This window comes from Ovis aries, chromosome 5 (assembly GCF_016772045.2).
Source record: "Ovis aries strain OAR_USU_Benz2616 breed Rambouillet chromosome 5, ARS-UI_Ramb_v3.0, whole genome shotgun sequence".
Lineage (NCBI taxonomy): Eukaryota > Metazoa > Chordata > Mammalia > Artiodactyla > Bovidae > Ovis > Ovis aries.
Genome location: NC_056058.1, coordinates 436,013 through 454,500, shown reverse-complemented (window position 1 = coordinate 454,500; position 18,488 = coordinate 436,013). Strand labels below are relative to the sequence as shown.

At 38.9% G+C, this 18,488-nt stretch overlaps 1 protein-coding gene across 3 annotated transcripts in view; it reads left to right on the top strand.

Moving 5' to 3' along the window:
• Window positions 1–18,488, top strand: part of CNOT6 (CCR4-NOT transcription complex subunit 6) — a 92,858-nt gene that overhangs the window by 57,250 nt on the left and 17,120 nt on the right. For 2 of the 3 annotated variants that reach the window (XM_015095724.3, XM_015095723.3), the window contains exons 3-4: window positions 6,780–6,966; window positions 8,881–8,966. The exons of the other annotated variant lie outside the window; for it this stretch is intronic. In XM_015095724.3, the coding sequence (XP_014951210.1) occupies window positions 6,780–6,966; window positions 8,881–8,966 (273 nt within the window). The remainder of the gene's footprint in view (window positions 1–6,779; window positions 6,967–8,880; window positions 8,967–18,488) is intronic. 3 annotated transcript variants of the gene reach the window in all.

The following is an 18,488-nucleotide window of genomic DNA, read 5'->3' as shown; positions in this document are numbered from 1 at the left end:
AATTCTGACAAAATATGGTCCAGTGGAGAAGGGAATGGCAAACCACTTCAGCATTCTTGCCTTGAGAACCCCAGAAACAGTATGAAATGGCAAAAAGTGGTTGCACTCACCACCAGACTGGAATGATGGGGATGACAAGTGAACATGGGGATTTCTGACATGTTTCAAACGTTAGCAGAGATTTTGGAAGACACTGAGTCAGGGCCTTCTTTCTCCCAGCTGGTGCATGATCACCGATCTCAGCTTTCAAATAAGTTTGAGAATTACTTCCCAACCACAAAAGACCCTGACCTGGGAAGGAACAGATCCACAACCCATCTGTGAATAAGACAGGTGAAACGACTTTGTCCTTGCTAGAAAAGGATCAATTGCTTGAGATAGCAAATGACTTGGCCTTTAAAGTATGTTTGAGACAACTTCAAATCTCCATACATTCTGGATTAAAATCAAGGTGGAATATCCTGAGATGGCCACAAACGCACTGAAAAGCCTGCTTCCATTTCTAGCATCCTATCTTTGTGAAAAGGGGTTTTCTGCAGTGACAGCAACTGAAACAAGATTACAGAGTAGACTGGACACAAGCAACACACGGTGGGCATCACTGTCTCCCATCATTCCAGATGGCACCATCTAGTTGCAGGAAAACAAGCTCAGGACTCCCACTGATTCTGCATTATGGTAAGCTTCTAACTGGACATGAACAACAGACTGGTTCCAGATTGGGAAAGGAATACGTCAAGACTGTATATTGTCACCCTGCTTATTTAACTTATATGCAGAGAATGTCATGCGAAATGCTGGGCTGGATGAAGCACAAGGTGGAATCAAGATGACCAGGAGAAATATCAATAACCTAAGACATGCGGATGACTCCACCCTTATGGGAAAAAAAGAAAGCAAAGAGGAACTAAATAAAGAGCCTCTTGATGAAGGTAAAATAGGAGAGTGAAAAAGCTGGCTTAAAATTCAGCATTCAGAAAATGAAGATGATGGTACCCAGTCCCATCACTTCATGGCAAATAGATGGGGAAACAGTGACAGACCTTATTTTTGGGGGGTTCCAAAATTACTGCAGATGGTGACTTCAGCATGAAATTAGAAGATGCTTGCTCCTTGGAAGAAAAGCTACAACAAACCTAGTCAGCATATGAAAAAGCAGAGACATTACTTTGCTGACAAAGTCCATCTAATAAAAGCTATAGTTTTTCCAGTAGTCAAGTACAGATATGAGAGTTGGACCAAAAAGAAGGCTGAGTGCTGAAGAATTGATGCTTTTGAACTGTAGTGCTAGAGAAGACTGTTGAGAGTCCCTTGGACTGCAAGGAGATCAAAACAGTCAATTGTAAAGGAAATCAGTCCTGAATATTCATTGGAAGGACTGATGCTGAAGCTGAAACTCTAGTACTTTGGCCAACTGATGTGAAGAACTGACTGATTGGAAAAGACCCTGATGCTGGGGAAGATTGAAGGCAGGAAGAGAAGGGGATGACAGAGGATGAGGTGGTTGGATGGCATCATGGACCTAATGGACATGAGTTTAGCAAGTTCCAAGAGTTGGTGATGGACAGGGAAGCCTGGAGTGCTGCAGTCCATGAGGTCACAAAGAGTTGGACATGACTGAGCGTCTGAACTGAACTGAAAGAAACCAACAAGCCATCTAGTCATGGCAGCCACTCTGTCCCTGCATATGCAGATAAAGAATGACCAATTCTGTCGCTCTGATGTGTAATCATTCTTGAATAGTTCTGCAGCTGTGATGTTGGTTGCCAGCAAAAGTGCGCGTAACGTATCCTCAGGCACGTATCACACAGACAAGCACTTTTGTCCTTTTGTCAACGTCAGTAGACTTTCAACCTGGATTGTATACAGCAGTGATCCTTTCTAACAATCGTGCTGTTTCATCCATTCGTCTGCTTACGGTGCTAGCCTAAAGGGAGCTCGTGCCACCTTTTGATCTGCAGCATCTTCTAAAAGTTCATGATAAATGAACTTTAGCAGCAGTCAGGATCAACTCTTCATCAATAGTAAAGGGCTTTTAGTTTTAGCAATGTAGTTAGCCACTGAGAAGGATGCTCTCAGTGCAGACACATTTGATGACATGATGGCCTTCAGTAATTGCTTCTGTTTTTCATATTTTCATGTTTATCTTTTAACTCTAAAGCCTTGTTTTTTAATGACGTGTGCTTGGTCTCCATATGGTGAAGCAGTTCTCACAGCTTCATGGCTTCTTGGATAACTGGTTGCCACATATTACACAAAGTGGCCTTGGAGAATGTGAATCACTTACTGCAATGAACCCCTAATTTAAATAGGACTCTGGTAGTTAAAATACAGCTTTCTTTTTGTTAGTAGTCTTGGAGTCTTCTGCTGTCTCATCATTGGGTCTCTCGCGCTGTTCAAAGACGCTCTCCAGCAATGTTTGTGTTTTACTCACTTTGGCTGGGATTACTTTGTGGGCTTACCATAATTGACTGAGACAGTACGCAGTTCAGGAGAGAGGCACAGATGGAAGTGGTAAAGAAGATAATGGGCGGGCCACTCATGGGCTAAAGTAGTATCGAATTCTGACTTAAAGCCTGCCGCCAGATGCAGCTGTATAATTGAAGTATGTCAACTCACTTGCAGCCATAAACCCTGACACCAGATGCAGCTTAATTGTCACTGGCCACTCACTGGTAGGGATTTGGTAGGAGTCTGCAAGCAATTGATTTATTATAGTCTCTGTGCAGTCAAACCTCTCTGCTGATAAGAATCTGTGTTTGCAGCTGCTCCTCAGTGCTAGCATCACTGCCTCAGCTCCACCTCAGACTCTCACAAGGAGCTCACAGTGTAGACCCCTTGCATGTGCAGTTAACAGTAGGGTTCTTGCTGCTCTGAGACTCTAGTGCCACTGCTGATCTGATAGGAGGTGGGACTCAGACGGTGGTGTCAGCAATGGGGAGAGGTTGTAAATACAGATGAAGCTTGCCTTGCTACCCCAGCCATTCATCTCCTGCTGTGTAACCCAGTTCTTAACAGGCCATGGAGCAGTGTGAGGATTGGGGATCCCTATCTTAGAGGGAATGCTTGCAGCTTTTCACAGTTAAGGATGATGCTAGCTGGAGAGAACCCACAGTCTCTGGAGAGATTTTTTTTGGTCATAAATGGATTTGAATTTTATCAAAAGTGTTTTTGCATCTGTTGAGATAATCCTATGACTTGTAAAAAGATTTATTCATTCATTTATTTATTTTTGGCTGTGCTGGGTCTTCATTGCTGCATACGGGCTTTCTCCAGTTAACTGGGAGGGGGGGGTCTGCTCTTCACTGTGGTGCTGGGCTTTTCACTGCGGTAGCTGCTTTCGTTGCACAGGCTCCGGGGTGTGCGGGCTTCGCCGTTTGCTGTTCTCAGGCTCTAGAGCACAGGCTCTGTGGTTGTAGCACATGTCGGGTCTTCCAGGACCAGGGAATGTTGCTGTACTCTTGAAAAGAATGTTTATTCTCCTGCTTTCAGATGGAATGTTCTATATGTTTATCAACTGCGTCAGTTTGTCTAATGTGTCATTCAAAGTCTTTGTTTCCTTATTGATTTTCTCTCTGATGCCTTGTCAGTTGTTACTGTTAGTTTCTCCTTTTATGTCTGTTGACACATTATTGACCAGGGGAGTTTTTACAGAAATTAACGCCTGTGGCTGGTGATTGTAAGTGTATGTTGACATGCTCATGTTGGAGTAAATACCAACAAGGTTTTTTTGCACTTAATGTATTTATTTGAAACTTTGTACATGTGTTACTAAAGCCTCCTAATATTTTGCTAGCATGTGATAGACAGCACAGCAGGCGTCTCTGTGCAGAGGAACAGAACATCTATTACAAATACACCATTTCACTGCTTTCCCTGGGAAGAGCAGACTCTCCACTTTCTGGCAGGATTCTTTTTCAGTCCTGTGGGTATTATTTCCTCTAGAACATGTTCTTTTATTTCACCTGATAGTTAACAAGGTGGATCTTTGAAGGGGGCTCTTTTTCAAATGAGAAATTTTGTGATATGTCATTTCTGATAGTTTTACAGTAATAAACTTGTGTTTATAATATTTAGAAGGTTGGAACAAAATCTTAATGAAACAAAATGTGAATGATAATGATAACCACAAGTTGTATAATGAACCCTTGATAAGTTTTAAGTTCTAACAACTTCACACAGTGCTGTTAATTGTACCACTCTCTAAAACTACTCTCCCTGGTCATTAACGCACAGGTAACAAAAGACACATTAATGTGTCGTTGGTCAATACTCTGTTAGTATTTGCGTTACGTATTGAGGTGCTCCTATGTTTACAGTTGTTATAAACATTCCTGGATTGATACTTTAATCATTATGTGGTGTCCTTTTTTGTCTTTTCTGACAGTCTGTATTTTAACGGTGATTTTTTTTTTTTTTTTTTTTTTGGTATGATAAAAGTATTACTGCTCTGGCTTTCTTTTGGTTTCCATTTTGCGTACACTTCTGTTTTTCATTCAATCACTTTGTGTGTTATCATTAGTTCTGAAATGAGTGTCTTGTAGGCAGTATATTTATGGATATTGCTTCTGCATCCACTCATCCACTCTTATTTTTTGGTTGGATCATTTAGTCCATTTACATTAAGGTAATTATTGATTTATATATAATCAATTTTACCATTTTGTTCATGGTTTTATTGTTTTTTTAGGTCTTTTTACCCTTTTATTCTTAATGATTGATGACTGTCTTTAGTGTTGTTTCAGTTACTTCCTTTTTTGTGTGTATGTCTATTTATACTTAGTTTGCAGTTAACCATGAAGTTTTTGTATAACAGTCTACATTTGGCCCCAGTAGCTCAGCAGTAAAGAATCTGTTGGAGATGCAGGGGACACAGGTTTGATCCCTAGATCGGGAAGATCCCCTAGAAAAGGGAATGGCAATCCACTCCAATATTCTTGCTGGGAAAATCCCATAGACAGAGGAGCCTGGCAGGCTATTTAGTCTATGGGGTCCCTATAATTTTTAAAAATAATTTTAAAGTTATTTTTAAAATAAAAAATGAAAATTTTCAGTTTCTGCTGAAAAATCAGCTGATAGGAGAGGTTTTTAAAAGTCAGAAATGGATACTGATTTTGTCCAATGCTTTCTTTTCTGAGACAACATTTTTTTAATGATATTTTTTAAATGTTCAACAAACCTAGCATTTTCTGTCACAAATCTTACTTGGTCATTATCCCTTTTAATGTATTATTGGATTTGTTTTCGTTACATTCACATTTATGTTCATGAGGAGGTTGTTTTGTAGTTTTCTTGCCCTAGTGTTGTGTGGTTTTGGTATCAGGGTGCTGTTGACCTCATAACGAGTAGGAAAGTATCCTTTTCAGGTTTCTGGATGAATTTGTATAGAACTGTTTTTAATTCTCCTTTGAACGTTTGGTAACACCCACCAGTGAACCCATTTGGTTCCAAAATACCCTGGATGGGAAAGTTTCTTAGATACATTCATAGTGTGCGTTTGCCACTGCCACCCATCTCCACAGCTCTTTTCATCTTGTAGTTTGCCTTCACTTTTGAAAATGCCTCGCTGGGCTGCTAGATTGTGGCATTATTGTGGGGATTTTTCTGCCTACGTGTGTGTGTCTGTCTCTCTCTTGGTGGCAGCTATAATTGTTAACAGTATAATTCACACAGTTCACCCACTTACAGTACAAATTCGGTCATTTTTATATATTTTGTAGTGCACCCCTTACCACAGTTCATCTGAGAACATTTTTATCATTCCCGGAAGAAACCCTGAGTACGTTAGCAATCATTCTCCATTTCCTCTTAACCATGGTGTTCAACTTGAGAAGTTCAGTATGAGCGTCTGTGCTGTCTCGTTCAGTTGTCTAGCTTTTGACAGTATGGAATATAATTAAAGTAACTTTTAATATCTACTAGTTGTATCATTGTTATCTCTTGTGGACTGGTCTTAATTGACTGACTTTTCATTATGGATATTATTTTACAGTTTCTTTGTGTACCTAGTAATTTTTAATTAGGTGCCAGATATTGTGGATTTTACCTTATTGAGTGCTGTGTGAACTTGAGTGATGTGTGAACCTAGGGATTATTACCTCTGCTCCTTTTGGGTGTTTTTTTCCTCTGGTTCAGGCAGTTTCTCACATGCATCTGCTGATCAGTTGGTAACTTGGGGAGGAAAGTCAAATCTCTAAACCTCTCTCTTCATCTCTCTCCTCTCTGGTACTCTGCCTTTATAAATTCTAATCATCCTGGCCTCCCTGGACATGTGCTGTGTATCCTGTACTTGGGGGAGATCAGTGTTCTTCCCCTGGAATCCCCTAACTGTGCTGAGCTGTTCCAGAAGGAAGCTCAGATAATGGTAGACCTGACTTGTTTGTTTCCCTTCCTTAACGGATCACTCCTGCATTGATGGGTGTCTGATCTCTGAAATTGGTCGATTCATGTATATTAGACTTACTACTATAAACTACTCATACTATTTCTTTTCATAGCTGAGGCTAATTAAAGGATAAAGTCTTTTAACTATTGTGCTCTTTAAAATAACAATGCAATCTACTGATATATTACCTTAAATGAGTTGTGGTTAGTTTGCTAAGTGGAGAGTTTATAACTTAATCCTAGCAGTGAATTGTTCTAGAATCAATAAGGTGTTGACCCCTTTCTCACAATTTTTTGTATGATAAGTTATTACTCAATAAAACATCTAAATGTTACTTAATCCAGAGACCAAATTGTAGAGTTAATTCTTGTCCCATTTTTTTTTTCTCTTACAGGAAAAGTAAGAAGCTTAAGCTCATCTTTGTGGTCACTAACTCACTTGACAGCTTTGTATCTAAGTGACAATTCCCTGTCCCGCATTCCTTCAGACATTGCCAAGCTTCACAATCTGGTGTATCTGGACCTGTCCTCTAATAAAATCCGAAGTTTACCGGCAGAACTCGGAAACATGGTATCACTCAGGTATACAGACCCAACTCAGTGCATAGTTATATACCCTTAAAACAAAACATTATTATATCCTTAGGAAACACCACTTTGTTAGGAAACAACGTTGTCAATTTAATGTTATTTGAACAAAATTAAACATGAGGTAAAGTTTTCTGGGAAAATTGAATGTCAGCTAACAAATCATAAGTCACGTAGATCCATTGCCTAGCATTTATTTTATTGCTGTTTTGTGTAATATGCTTCATATTTGAAACAAAATTTTAAGACGAAGTGGAACAGCTAGAACGTGCTTGTGTTGTTCCATATATGCACTTACTTGTGACACAGTTGAGGTGCTTTTTCTCCACTAAATTCTGGGGCCCCTTATCCTTAATACAGGATCTAGGAAGTCATTGCCAATTAGTGATACCTTTTTGACTGTCCCAGGGCTTCTGTGCATAATAGTAACAAAGATGGGACTTGAAAGAAGCTAGAATTAGTGATTGAATGTGGGGGACTTTAGTGTGGAGTATAGGAGGCAGATAGAATGTGGAGTCATACAGAGTTTAGATTAGAAACTTTGTCATTTATAAATTGTGTGATTTGGAGCAAGCTTCTTATAACCTTGTTGAGTGTTCCTTCATCTGTGAAGTTGCTGTAATAGGGACCCAGCTGAGATCAGCAATATTTGGGATACTGACTAAAAAGCTATTAGCAACCCTGTTTGGCAAATACTTTATTAGTAAATGGTAATTCCTGTAACCTCTATTTTCTAAGATAGATGAGATTTGCTCAAGTTGAATATAAAGTCAATTTCTAGCTATTGTGTTAATCCTAATGGAAAATCTTGTACCATTTCATATTATTTGCCTTAAAAAAAAATTCCACTGACTTTTTCTGCTGCTTTCTATCATTTGCTGCATAATAAAAAAAAAAGGTATAAGGACCTTGTGAGAGGTGGTTTTTTTTTTTTTTTTAAACCTCTTTTGTTTCCAGACCAGCCCTTTGACAATTTCAGGTTTGAGTATATACCATGACTTTTAATCCTCTGAACCAGATTTACTTAAAGGACCTCCTTTCCTATGTGATATATTTGGAAATAACAGGTATTCAGAACAAGTTTTTCTTGTTCATTTTATGGCTTCACCAACCTCTGGTTTTACTCAGTAGTAACCAAGCTTCTTTTAAATTCTAAGGACCAAGGATTTTAGAAGTAGTTTTCATTCACAGGTAAAAATTGACAAAACTTACTATTATAGGATATTACCAGTATCTTCCTATTGGATCTTTCTTTTTTTCCTACTGAAGGTGTCTTTAATAGTTACATTTTCTATGCAAAACAAATCATTAAAATAATCAGTTGTTATTAATATAGCTGCCAGTATTCATAAAGTGAAACATTAGTAAATTTGGAAAAATATTAATCATAAACTTACTGTGCAGCTACAGTAAAGTATTTTGTTTCGGCATGATTTAAATTCCGTTTTCACAGTTTGCATGTCAGGCAGGGTTTTCATTCCCACTTTCTGAAATATGTGTGGGAGACATCCACCTGTGCTGGCCAGGCAGTCTCTGGACTGTGCCGTTTCAGAGTGTGTCACCAGCTTGCAGTGAGATTCGCAGCATGCATCTGTTGAATCTCATGCTCTTAAAAAGTGGGCTTATATTTTGTTGGTCTTTTTCTTTCTCATTTTTACAATAATTGATTCCCTCCCCCCCCCCCCACCGTGTTTTATAAATGTATGTCTTTGGCAGTTTGTGATTTTTTTTTTTTTGTTGTGTCTTTTTTTTTTTTTAACCACATGAGAAGCACTGTACTAGACATTAGCATATAATACTAAATTTATATTAAGAATTTATATCTTTATATTCCTAGAAATCATATTGTTGATTTTAGCTGTTAAAGTTAATATATCTTTTGACTTCCTGGAATTTTTACATCTACAGGGAACTCCATTTAAATAACAACCTGTTACGAGTTCTACCTTTTGAGCTGGGAAAACTGTTTCAGTTGCAGACTTTAGGCCTGAAAGGTATGACTTCCCATATTTGTGCTGCTTATGGTTTATATGTATGTCTTTGAGTCTAAAGAAGGCATGAGGGAATCTTTGCCAGGGATTTGCAGGTTCATTCTTGCCCAGAGTTCATCAGTTTGTTAGATGTAGCCCACTAGTTTTTTCTCTTTTTCACTGATAGATTGGCTGCTAGTCTTTTTATTGTTTTTTCCTCCTAGCCCAGCATTGCTTTTCTTGCCCTTATTTCAGTCACCTCTATGTTTTGGTTATACATTCTTGATGTCAGACTTTATTTCATCATGCTGTAAAACAGCTTATTTCTTTTTATAATGTTCAAATCTCAAAAAATGGAGATTCTTACAAAGTGCAGAAAGCAGTTAGAAAATTTTGATCCATTTGAATCCTCTAATATAAAGACCAGTATTTAAGCATTTTTTAAAAAATCAAAAAAATCAAAAATAAAATTGATTTATAAGGGCTTCATTAATATGTTAGAACTTGGGGACATAATTGACTTAGTAAGAAGTATTGAGAAATATTTTTTTTAACCAGCAAGGTTAAAAGTTACATGTAAGCATATGTTAATACCTGCAAATTTTTTTTTGTCACATTATGGTTCTTGACTAGTCTTGTAGATGTAGCCAGCTTACTCTGTAGTTGATTCCTAAATAGAGAGCGCAGGGAGACTGCCTTCTCATCAGGTGGCTGTGGCTCTGCCCTTGTACTGAAGGGGCCTGAGTTCCGTCTCTGGTTGGAGAACTCAGATCCCACATGCTGTGTGTTGTACCACCCTTGCCGCCCCAAAATCTTCAAGAATTTTATTTCTTAAAGATAGTTATAGAATGAGGTTTTGTTGATATAAATCCATGTCATATTATAAAATTTAATGTCATTGTTCACAAAAGCAATTGGAAGAATATAAATAATACCTTTACAAATATATGTAAATCCATGTTCAACAGACATCACCTTTATAAATGATTTTTTGGAAAGGTTTTATCTATAGGGTTACACTGGGTGAGTCCTCTTAAAATGGATGTCAGGGAAATGTGAGTTGCAAAAGCCTTTTTCTGTTCTATTTCCCTATGGTAAGTCTGATTTATTCTTATTTTCTTGTTTTTAAATTTGAAAAACAGAAAAATATAAAATGTAGCCAAGTGTAATCCATAGAAGGACTACCAGAATTAGCAATATTTTGTCACTTTTGTGTCTGTTTTTTTTTTTAATGTAAAAGAAAGAAAACGTTACAGAATGTTAAGGCCCTCTTCTTTGTTCGTCTTCTAGTCTTTTTCTCCTCTCAGGGGCAGCTTATGTCCTTCTGGTTTAAGGTTTTTTTGTAATCTTATAGTATATACATATTTACAAACCTTAGCCTGTATTCATTTCTCTAAAGATTTTGCTGTTTTTGTTCAGTCACTAAGTCATGTCTGACTCTTTGTGACCCATGGACTGCAGCATGCCATGCTTCCCTGTCCTTCACTGTCTCCTGGAGTTTGCTCAGATGCACGTCCATTGAGTCTGTAATACTATCCAACCAGCTCATCCTCTAAAGATTACAAACTTTATTTGAGGTTAGGGTCATTGGTCACAGGTTTTATACTGATTCAATGTATGTAAAAGCCCGTGAAAGTAAATGCTGGGGATGGGTAGGAAAGTCTTTATGGCACCTTCCGTTTTGATTCATTGGTCTTCCATTTCAGAAAGAGCCTTTACTATTTGATATTTGTGCTGTTATGTTTCTCTCTTGGAAGTATAGTTTCACTGAGATGTTTGTATATCTCAGCAATTCTGTTGGACATTGTTACATATCTCTCTGTAACAAGTCTTTTCACTTAATTTCACCGTTTTCAGACAGATCTCTGTTATTTTCCTGAGCTTTGCAACTTTGCATTTTAATGTACTAGCTACTAAAAAACGGTTACATTACCCTTACTCTATGAAAACTTTCATAATTTCTCATATCACTGTTCATTATTTGAAAGAGAAAATGTATCACTTTGTTCAAAAATCAAGTCTGTTTGCTATATCATCCATTCATACAGAGCCAGAGTGTTTCTCCCATGTAAATCAGTTCATACCATTTTCTTTAAAGTTGTTTGCCTAAGGCTAGCATGTGTCACTTTTTTTTTTTAAGTTTTTCCATGTTCTTCAAAATTGTTCTACTGTGAAAGATAGGACTATAACCTTAGATGCACATTCATTTTTTAAAAACAAATTTTGAGGTACTTAAAAGATTCGCATGAACCTGTAAGAAATAATGCAGAGAACAATTCATGTGCCTTTACCAATGTCCCTCCAGTGATAACATCTTTCAAACCTATAGTACAGCTTCACAACCAGGGTATTGGTTGGGAAGCTCCCCTGGAGAAGGGAATGGCTACCCACTCCAGTATTCTTGCCTGGAGAATTCCATCGACAGAGGAGCCTGGCGGGCCACGGTCCATGGGGTCACCAAGAGTTGGACACGACTGAGCGACCAACACACACATGCACAGTCAAGGCACAGAATGGTGCCCTCACCAAAGGATCCCTCTTGTTGCCCTTTAATAGCCACACTTGGTTCTTCTTGCCCCGGTTCACTCCTTAATTTGTTACAACCACTAAAAAACCTTTCTGTAATTTCGTTATTTCAAAAATAATATGTAGAACTTCCTGGTGGCTCAGTGGTACAGAATCTGCCTGCCAGTGCAGGAGACAACCGTTTCGATACCTGATCTGGGAAGATCCCACGTGCTTCAGAACAGTGAAGCCCATGTGCCACAACATTTGAGCCTGTTTTCTAGAGCCTGCGAGCCTCAGCTCCTGAGCACAAGTGTAACAACTACTGAAGCTCAAGCACCCTAGAGGCACTGCTCTACAACAAGAGAAGCCACCTCAATGAGAAACCCGTGCTCCGCAGCTGGAGAACAGCCCCTGCTTTTTGCACCTACAGAAAAGCCCGCACAGCAGTGAAGACCCAGTACAGCCATCAAATTAATTAATTAATTAAATTATTTTAAAAATACTATGTAAATAGAATTATGCTGTGTCTAACCTTTTTTTTTTTTTTTTTAACTCAGGTTAATTCTTTGGAAAGTCGCCAAGGTTGTTGGGTGTTTGCTTGTTTATATTGATGAGTAGTATTCCTTGGTATAGATATATATCTTCATGGGTTGTTTAACTGTCTTGCTGGGTTTTTATGGAGGCTGCATTTTGTAGGTCTAGTTGATTAGATCATTGGCTGTTGGTGTTTTGTCCCTTCTGGGGGTGGGACTGAAAGTTCCAGTCTTCTAGTCACATAATAGTTCTCTTAGCAATGAACCCTATCTTTCAAAGAAATCCAAATATCACCTCATCAACATGAAGCATCTTTATGAATCTCATCACTTAGGAAATTTCAGAGGTTTTAGGATCTATGTACCAGGAACACCAGACAGAAAGTAAATATATATTCCTTATTATAAATCATACTGTCACACAGGGTATTTTATATAGCAAAAGTCTTAAATTTTGATAAAGTCCAGTTTATCAGTTTTTTTTGTTTTTGGAGCTTTCTTTTGGTGTCCAGTCTAAGAGCTCTTTAAAATAGCTCTATATGCCCAGGTGTCCAGCACCATTTGTTGAAAAATTTATCCTCCATTGAATTGCTTTGGCACTGTTTTCGTAAATCAGTTGAACATATCTATGTGGATTCTCTTCTTTTCATCAGTCCCTGTGTCTGGCCTTCTGCCAATATCACATAGTTTTTGGAACTTGAAATAGAGTAATAAGTCTTAATAGATAGATTCTTCTTGTCTGTGGTTATAAGAAAATATTGCTGGGATTTTGATAACTTGTATCAAACTGGGGAGAACTGACATCTTTACTAGGTAGTGTCTTCCAATCAAGGAATGTGCTATATCTTTCCATATATTTTGATCTTCTTTGATCTTTTTCATCAGTTTTGTATAGTTTTGGTATGTAAGTCCTGTAAATATTTTGTTAGACTTAATACTTCTCTTTTTGTTTGTTTCTTTAGAGTGAATATAAATCATAATGTATTTAAATTTTCCTGTCTGTGTGTTCATTCCAGTATGCGTGTGGTGTGTTATTGGCTTGAGTTGTGTCTTGACTCTTTGTGACCCTGTGGACTGTGGCCCAACAGGCTCCTCTGTCCATGGGATTCTCCAGACGAGAATGCTGTTGCAGTACCCTCCTCATGATCATTCCCTGTATACAGAAATAGGATGGATTTTTAAAGTTTTATTTTATATCCTTCTACATCGTAGAACCCCATTTTAGTTTTAGGAGTTGGTTTTTCTTTCTTTTTTTTTATAATAGGTTATTTGGTAATTACAAAATTTTTTTCTATGTAGAAAATTAGTTACTTGCAAACAAGAACAAGTTTATTTTATTTTTTCCAATATGTATGGTTCCCCTGCCTTTCTCTTGCCTTATGGCACTTACTAGAACTTCCAGCGCTATGTTGAGTAAGAGCTGTGATGCAGATATCCCTCCTTTTACCTGATCTTAGAAAGTATTGTTTTCATTTATGAGTATAATGTTCAGTTCAGTTCAGTCACTCAGTCGTGTCTGACTCTTTGCGACCCAATGAATCGCAGCACGTCAGGCCTCCCTGTCCATCACCAACTCCCGGAGTTCACTCAGACTCATGTCCATCGAGTCAGTGATGCCATCTAGCCATCATCCTCTGTCGTCCCCTTCACCTCCTGTCCCCAGTCCCTCCCAGCATCAGAGTCTTTGCCAATGAGTCAATTCTTCGCATGAGGTGGCCAGAGTACTGGAGTTTCAGCTTTAGCATCGTTCCTTCCAAAGAAATCTCAGGGTTGAGCTCCTTCAGAATGGACTGGTTGGACCTCCTTGCAGTCCAAGGGACTCTCAAGAGTCTTCTCCAACACCACAGTTCAAACACATCAATTCTTTGGCGCTCATCCTTCTTCACAGTCCAACTCTCACATCCATACATGACCACTGGGAAGACCATAGCCTTGACTAGACGGACCTTAGTCGGCAGAGTAACGTCTCTGCTTTTGAATATGCTCTCTAGGTTGGTCATAACTTTTCTTCCAAGGAGTAAGCGTCTTTTAATTTCATGGCTGCAGTCACCATCTGCAGTGATTTTGGAGCCCCCAAAAATAATGTCTGACACTGTTTCCACTGTTTACCCCCATCTATTTCCCATGAAGTGATGGGACCGGAGGCCATGATCTTCATTTTTTGAATGTTGAGCTTTAAGCCAACTTTTTCACTCTCCTCTTTCACTTTCATCAAGAGGCTTTTTAGTTCCTCTTCACTTTCAGCCATAAGGGTGGTGTCATCTGCATATCTGAGGTTATTGATATTTCTCCCGGCAATCTTGATTCTAACTTGTGTTTCTTCCAGTCCAGCGTTTCTCATGATGTACTCTGCATATAAGTTAAATAAGTAGGGTGACAATATACAGCCTTGATGTACTCCTTTTCTTATTTGGAATCAGTCTGTTGTTCCATATCCAGTTCTAACTTGCTTCCTGACCTGCATACAGGTTTCTCAAGAGGCAGGTCAGGTGGTCTGGTATTCCCATCTCTTTCAGAATTTTCCACAGTTTATTGTGATCCGCACTGTCAAAGACTTTGGCATAGTCAATAAAGCAGAAATAGATGTTTTCTGGAACTCTCTTGCTTTTTCCATGATCCATCGGATGTTGGCAATTTGATCTCTGGTTCCTCTGCCTTTTCTAAAACCAGCTTGAACATCTGGAAGTTCACGGTTCACGTATTGCTGAAGCCTGGCTTGGAGAATTTTGAGCATTACTTTACTAGTGTGTGAGATGAGTGCAATTGTGCGGTCGTTTGAGCATTCTTTGGCATTGCCTTTCTTTGGGATTGGAATGAAAACTGACCTTTTCCAGTCCTGTGGCCACTGCTGAGTTTTCCAAATTTGCTGGCATATTGAGTGCAGAACTTTCACAGCATCATCTTTCAGGATTTGAAATAGCTCAACTAGAATTCCATCACCTCCACTAGCTTTGTTCATAGTGATGCTTTCTAAGGCCCACTTAACTTCACATTCCAGGATGTCTGGCTCTAGGTGAGTGATCACACCATCGTGATTATCTGGGTCGTGAAGATCTTTTTTGTACAGTTCTTCTGTGTATTCTTGCCACCTCTTCTTAATATCTTCTGCTTCTACTAGGTCCAGACCATTTCTGTCCTTTATCGAGCCCATCTTTGCATGAAATGTTCCCTTGGTATCTCTAATTTTCTTGGAGATCTCTAGCAGTAGGAATTTTGTAGATTCTCTTTATCAATTTGAGAAAATTTCCTTCTGTCCTTTTTCTGAGCATTTTGAATCATGAATGGGTATTAAATTTTGTCAAATATTTGTTTTATATCAGTTGATATGATGTAAAATGTAATTTTTCTTCTTTAGCCTGGTAACTAATTTTTGAATATTGAACCATGCTTGCATTCCTGGAATAAAATCTGCTTGATCATGATGAATAGTTTATTTATTGCCCATGTGTGTATCCTAATATTTTTTTAAGGATCTTTGACTCTCTATTCATGAGAGATGTTTGTATTTTTGTTTTTTGTTTGCTTTTACTCACTTTGCCTGGTTTTGGTATCAAGGTGATATTCAATTCAGCTCAGTTGCTCAGTCGTCGTGTCCGACACTTCGTGACCCCATGGACTGCAGCACACCAGGCTTCCTGGTCCATTACCAACTCCTAGAACTTGCTCAAACTCACGTCCATCGAATCAGTGATGGCATCCAACCATCTCATCCTCTGTGGTCCCCTTCTCTTCCTGCCTGCAGTCTTTTCCAGCATCAGGGTCTTTTCCAATGAGTCAGTTTTTTGTATCAGGTGGGCAAAGTATTGGAGCTTCAGCTTAGCATCAGTACTTCTGATGAATATTCAGGACTGATTTCCTTTAGGATTGACTAGTTTGATCTCCTTGCAGTCCAGGGGACTCTCAAGAGTCTTCTCCAACACTGCAGTTCAAAAGCATCAGTTCTTTGGCGCTTAGCTTTCTTTATGGTCCAGCTGTCACATTCATACATGACTACTGGAAAAACCGTAGCTTTGACTGGATGGACTTTAGTCGGTAAAATAACGTCTCTGCTTTTTAATATGCTGTCTAGGTTGGTCATAACTTTTCTTCCAAGCAACAAGCCTCTTTTAATTTCATGGCTGCAGTCACCATCTGCAGTGATTTTGGAGTCCAGGAAAATAAAGTCTGTCACTGTTTCCATTGTTGCCCCATCTGTTTGCCATGAAATGATGGGACTGGATGCCATGATCTTAGTTTTATGAGTGTTGAGTGGTAAGCCAGAGTTTTCAGTCTCTTCTTTCACTTTCATCAGGAGGCTCTTTATTTAGTTCCTCTTCGCTTTCTGTCATAAGGGTGGTGTCATCTGCATATCTGAAGTTATTGATATTTCTCCCAGCAATCTTTATTCTAGCTTGTGCTTCATCCAGTCCAGCATTTCACATGATGTACTCTGCATATTAGTTAAATAAACAGGGTGACAATATTCAGCCTTGATATACTAAAATTACACTTGGAGACATTAATACCCCTCTCTCAAAAATATTTTGAGTTTTGTTACTTGATGGATACACATTCAGAATTGCCACTTCTTCTTGAGGATCGGCCCTTTGTCATTACACAAGACCACACTCATGCTGTGGTAATTTTCTCCCAAATGTACTGTATTTGACATTGATCTAATCGCTTCTGCTTTTATTTGATTAATATTTGCATGATTTTTTTCCATCCTTTTCCTTTCAACCTGCTTAGACTGGTCTATTTGAACTGAGTTTCTCGTTTATAGCATATAGTTGCGTCAAGTTTTTAAATCCACTCTGCCAGTCTCTATCTTTTAATTGTACATTTAGACCATTTACACTCACTGTAATTATTGATTTATTGGGGCTACAGCTGCCTCTTCATTTTTTGTTTTCTTTTTTTTTCTCCTTGCTTTGTTTTCTGTTTTCTGTTTCTTGCCTTTCTGTGGGTAACTTGAGCATCTTTTTATATTACCATTTTAAGTTGTCTAAGTAAACCAAGGCTATGGTTTTTCCTGTGGTCATGTATGGATGTGAGAGTTGGACTATGAAGAAGGCTGAGCACCGAAGAATTGATGCGTTTGAACTGTGGTGTTGGAGAAGACTCTTGAGGGTCCCTTGGACTGCAAGGAGATCCAACCAGTCCATTCTGAAGGAGATCAGACCTGGGTGTTCTTTGAAAGGAATGATGCTAAAGCTGAAGCTCCAGTACTTTGGACACCTCATGCGAAGAATTGACTCATTGGAAAAGACTGATGCTGGGAGAGATTGGGGGCAGGAGGAGAAGGGGACGACCCAGGATGAGATGGCTGGATGGCATCACGGACTCGATGGACGTGAGTCTGAGTGAACTCCGGGAGTTGGTGATGGACAGGGAGGCCTGGCGTGCTGCGATTCATGGGGTCGCAAAGAGTCGGATGCGACTGAGTGACTGAACTGAACTGAACTGAAGTACATTTGAATGATCTATTTGTATATCTTCTTTAGTAGTTGCTCTTTATTTCTTTGGTGTTTAGCTGGAATAAAGATGCTGCTATCTATAAGTTTTGTTTTGTTAGGTTGCCGTTTCCTGGTCCTTTGGCTTTTGTTGGATTTTTTTTCCCTTGTTCCCATTTATATGTTCAAGTTGCTGGCTTCTTCAGTTCTGTATCTGGAGTATGTTAGGCAAATAGTGAATTCAAGGAGTTCTCTACTGTGTTCCTCAAGTCCTGGTTGTTCTGCCTTCTTACCCACATTTCATTCAGTCTTATGTTTCTTTACAGAGGCGTTAGTTGTTTTTGGTAGGAGGAATAGGGAAAAGTATGTTTACTTCATCTTTTCAGAAGCAGCTTCTTTCACTTTTCTTCCTCAGTTTTAAGGGCACAACATCATGTTTTAATTGCAGAATTGTGTTGTACTTTTTAAGTTTACCCTATGTATTTTTCCAGGCAATGAAAAGCCAGATTAATTATAAATTTAAAGGAATTTCAAAAAAGTACTCTTATGTTGTGGGAAATATACCATTTGACTTCATCCATTTATTGTTGTTATTCAGCCACTCATTCATGTCTGATCTTTTGCAACCCCATGGACTGCAGCACACCAGGCATCCCTGTGCTTCACCATCTCCCAGAGTTTGCTCAGACTCACGTCCATTGAGTCAGTGATGCTATCCAACTGTCTTGTCCTCTGTCGTCCCCTTCTCCTCCTGCCTTCAATCTTTCCCAGCATCAGGGTCTTTTCCAGTGAATTGGCTCTCTGCATCAGGTGGCCAAAGAAATGGAGCATCAGCCCTTTCAATGCATATTCAGGGTTGATTACCTTTAGGATTGACTGATTTGATCTCCTTGCAGTCTAAGAGACTCTCAAGAGTCTTCTCCAACACCACAGTTTGAAAGCATCAATTCTTCAACTCTGCCTTCTTGATGATCCAACTCTCATCCATACATGACTACTAGAAAAACAATAGTTTTGACTATAGGGACCTTTGTTGGCAAAGTGACGTCTCTGCTTTTTCATAATGCTGTCTA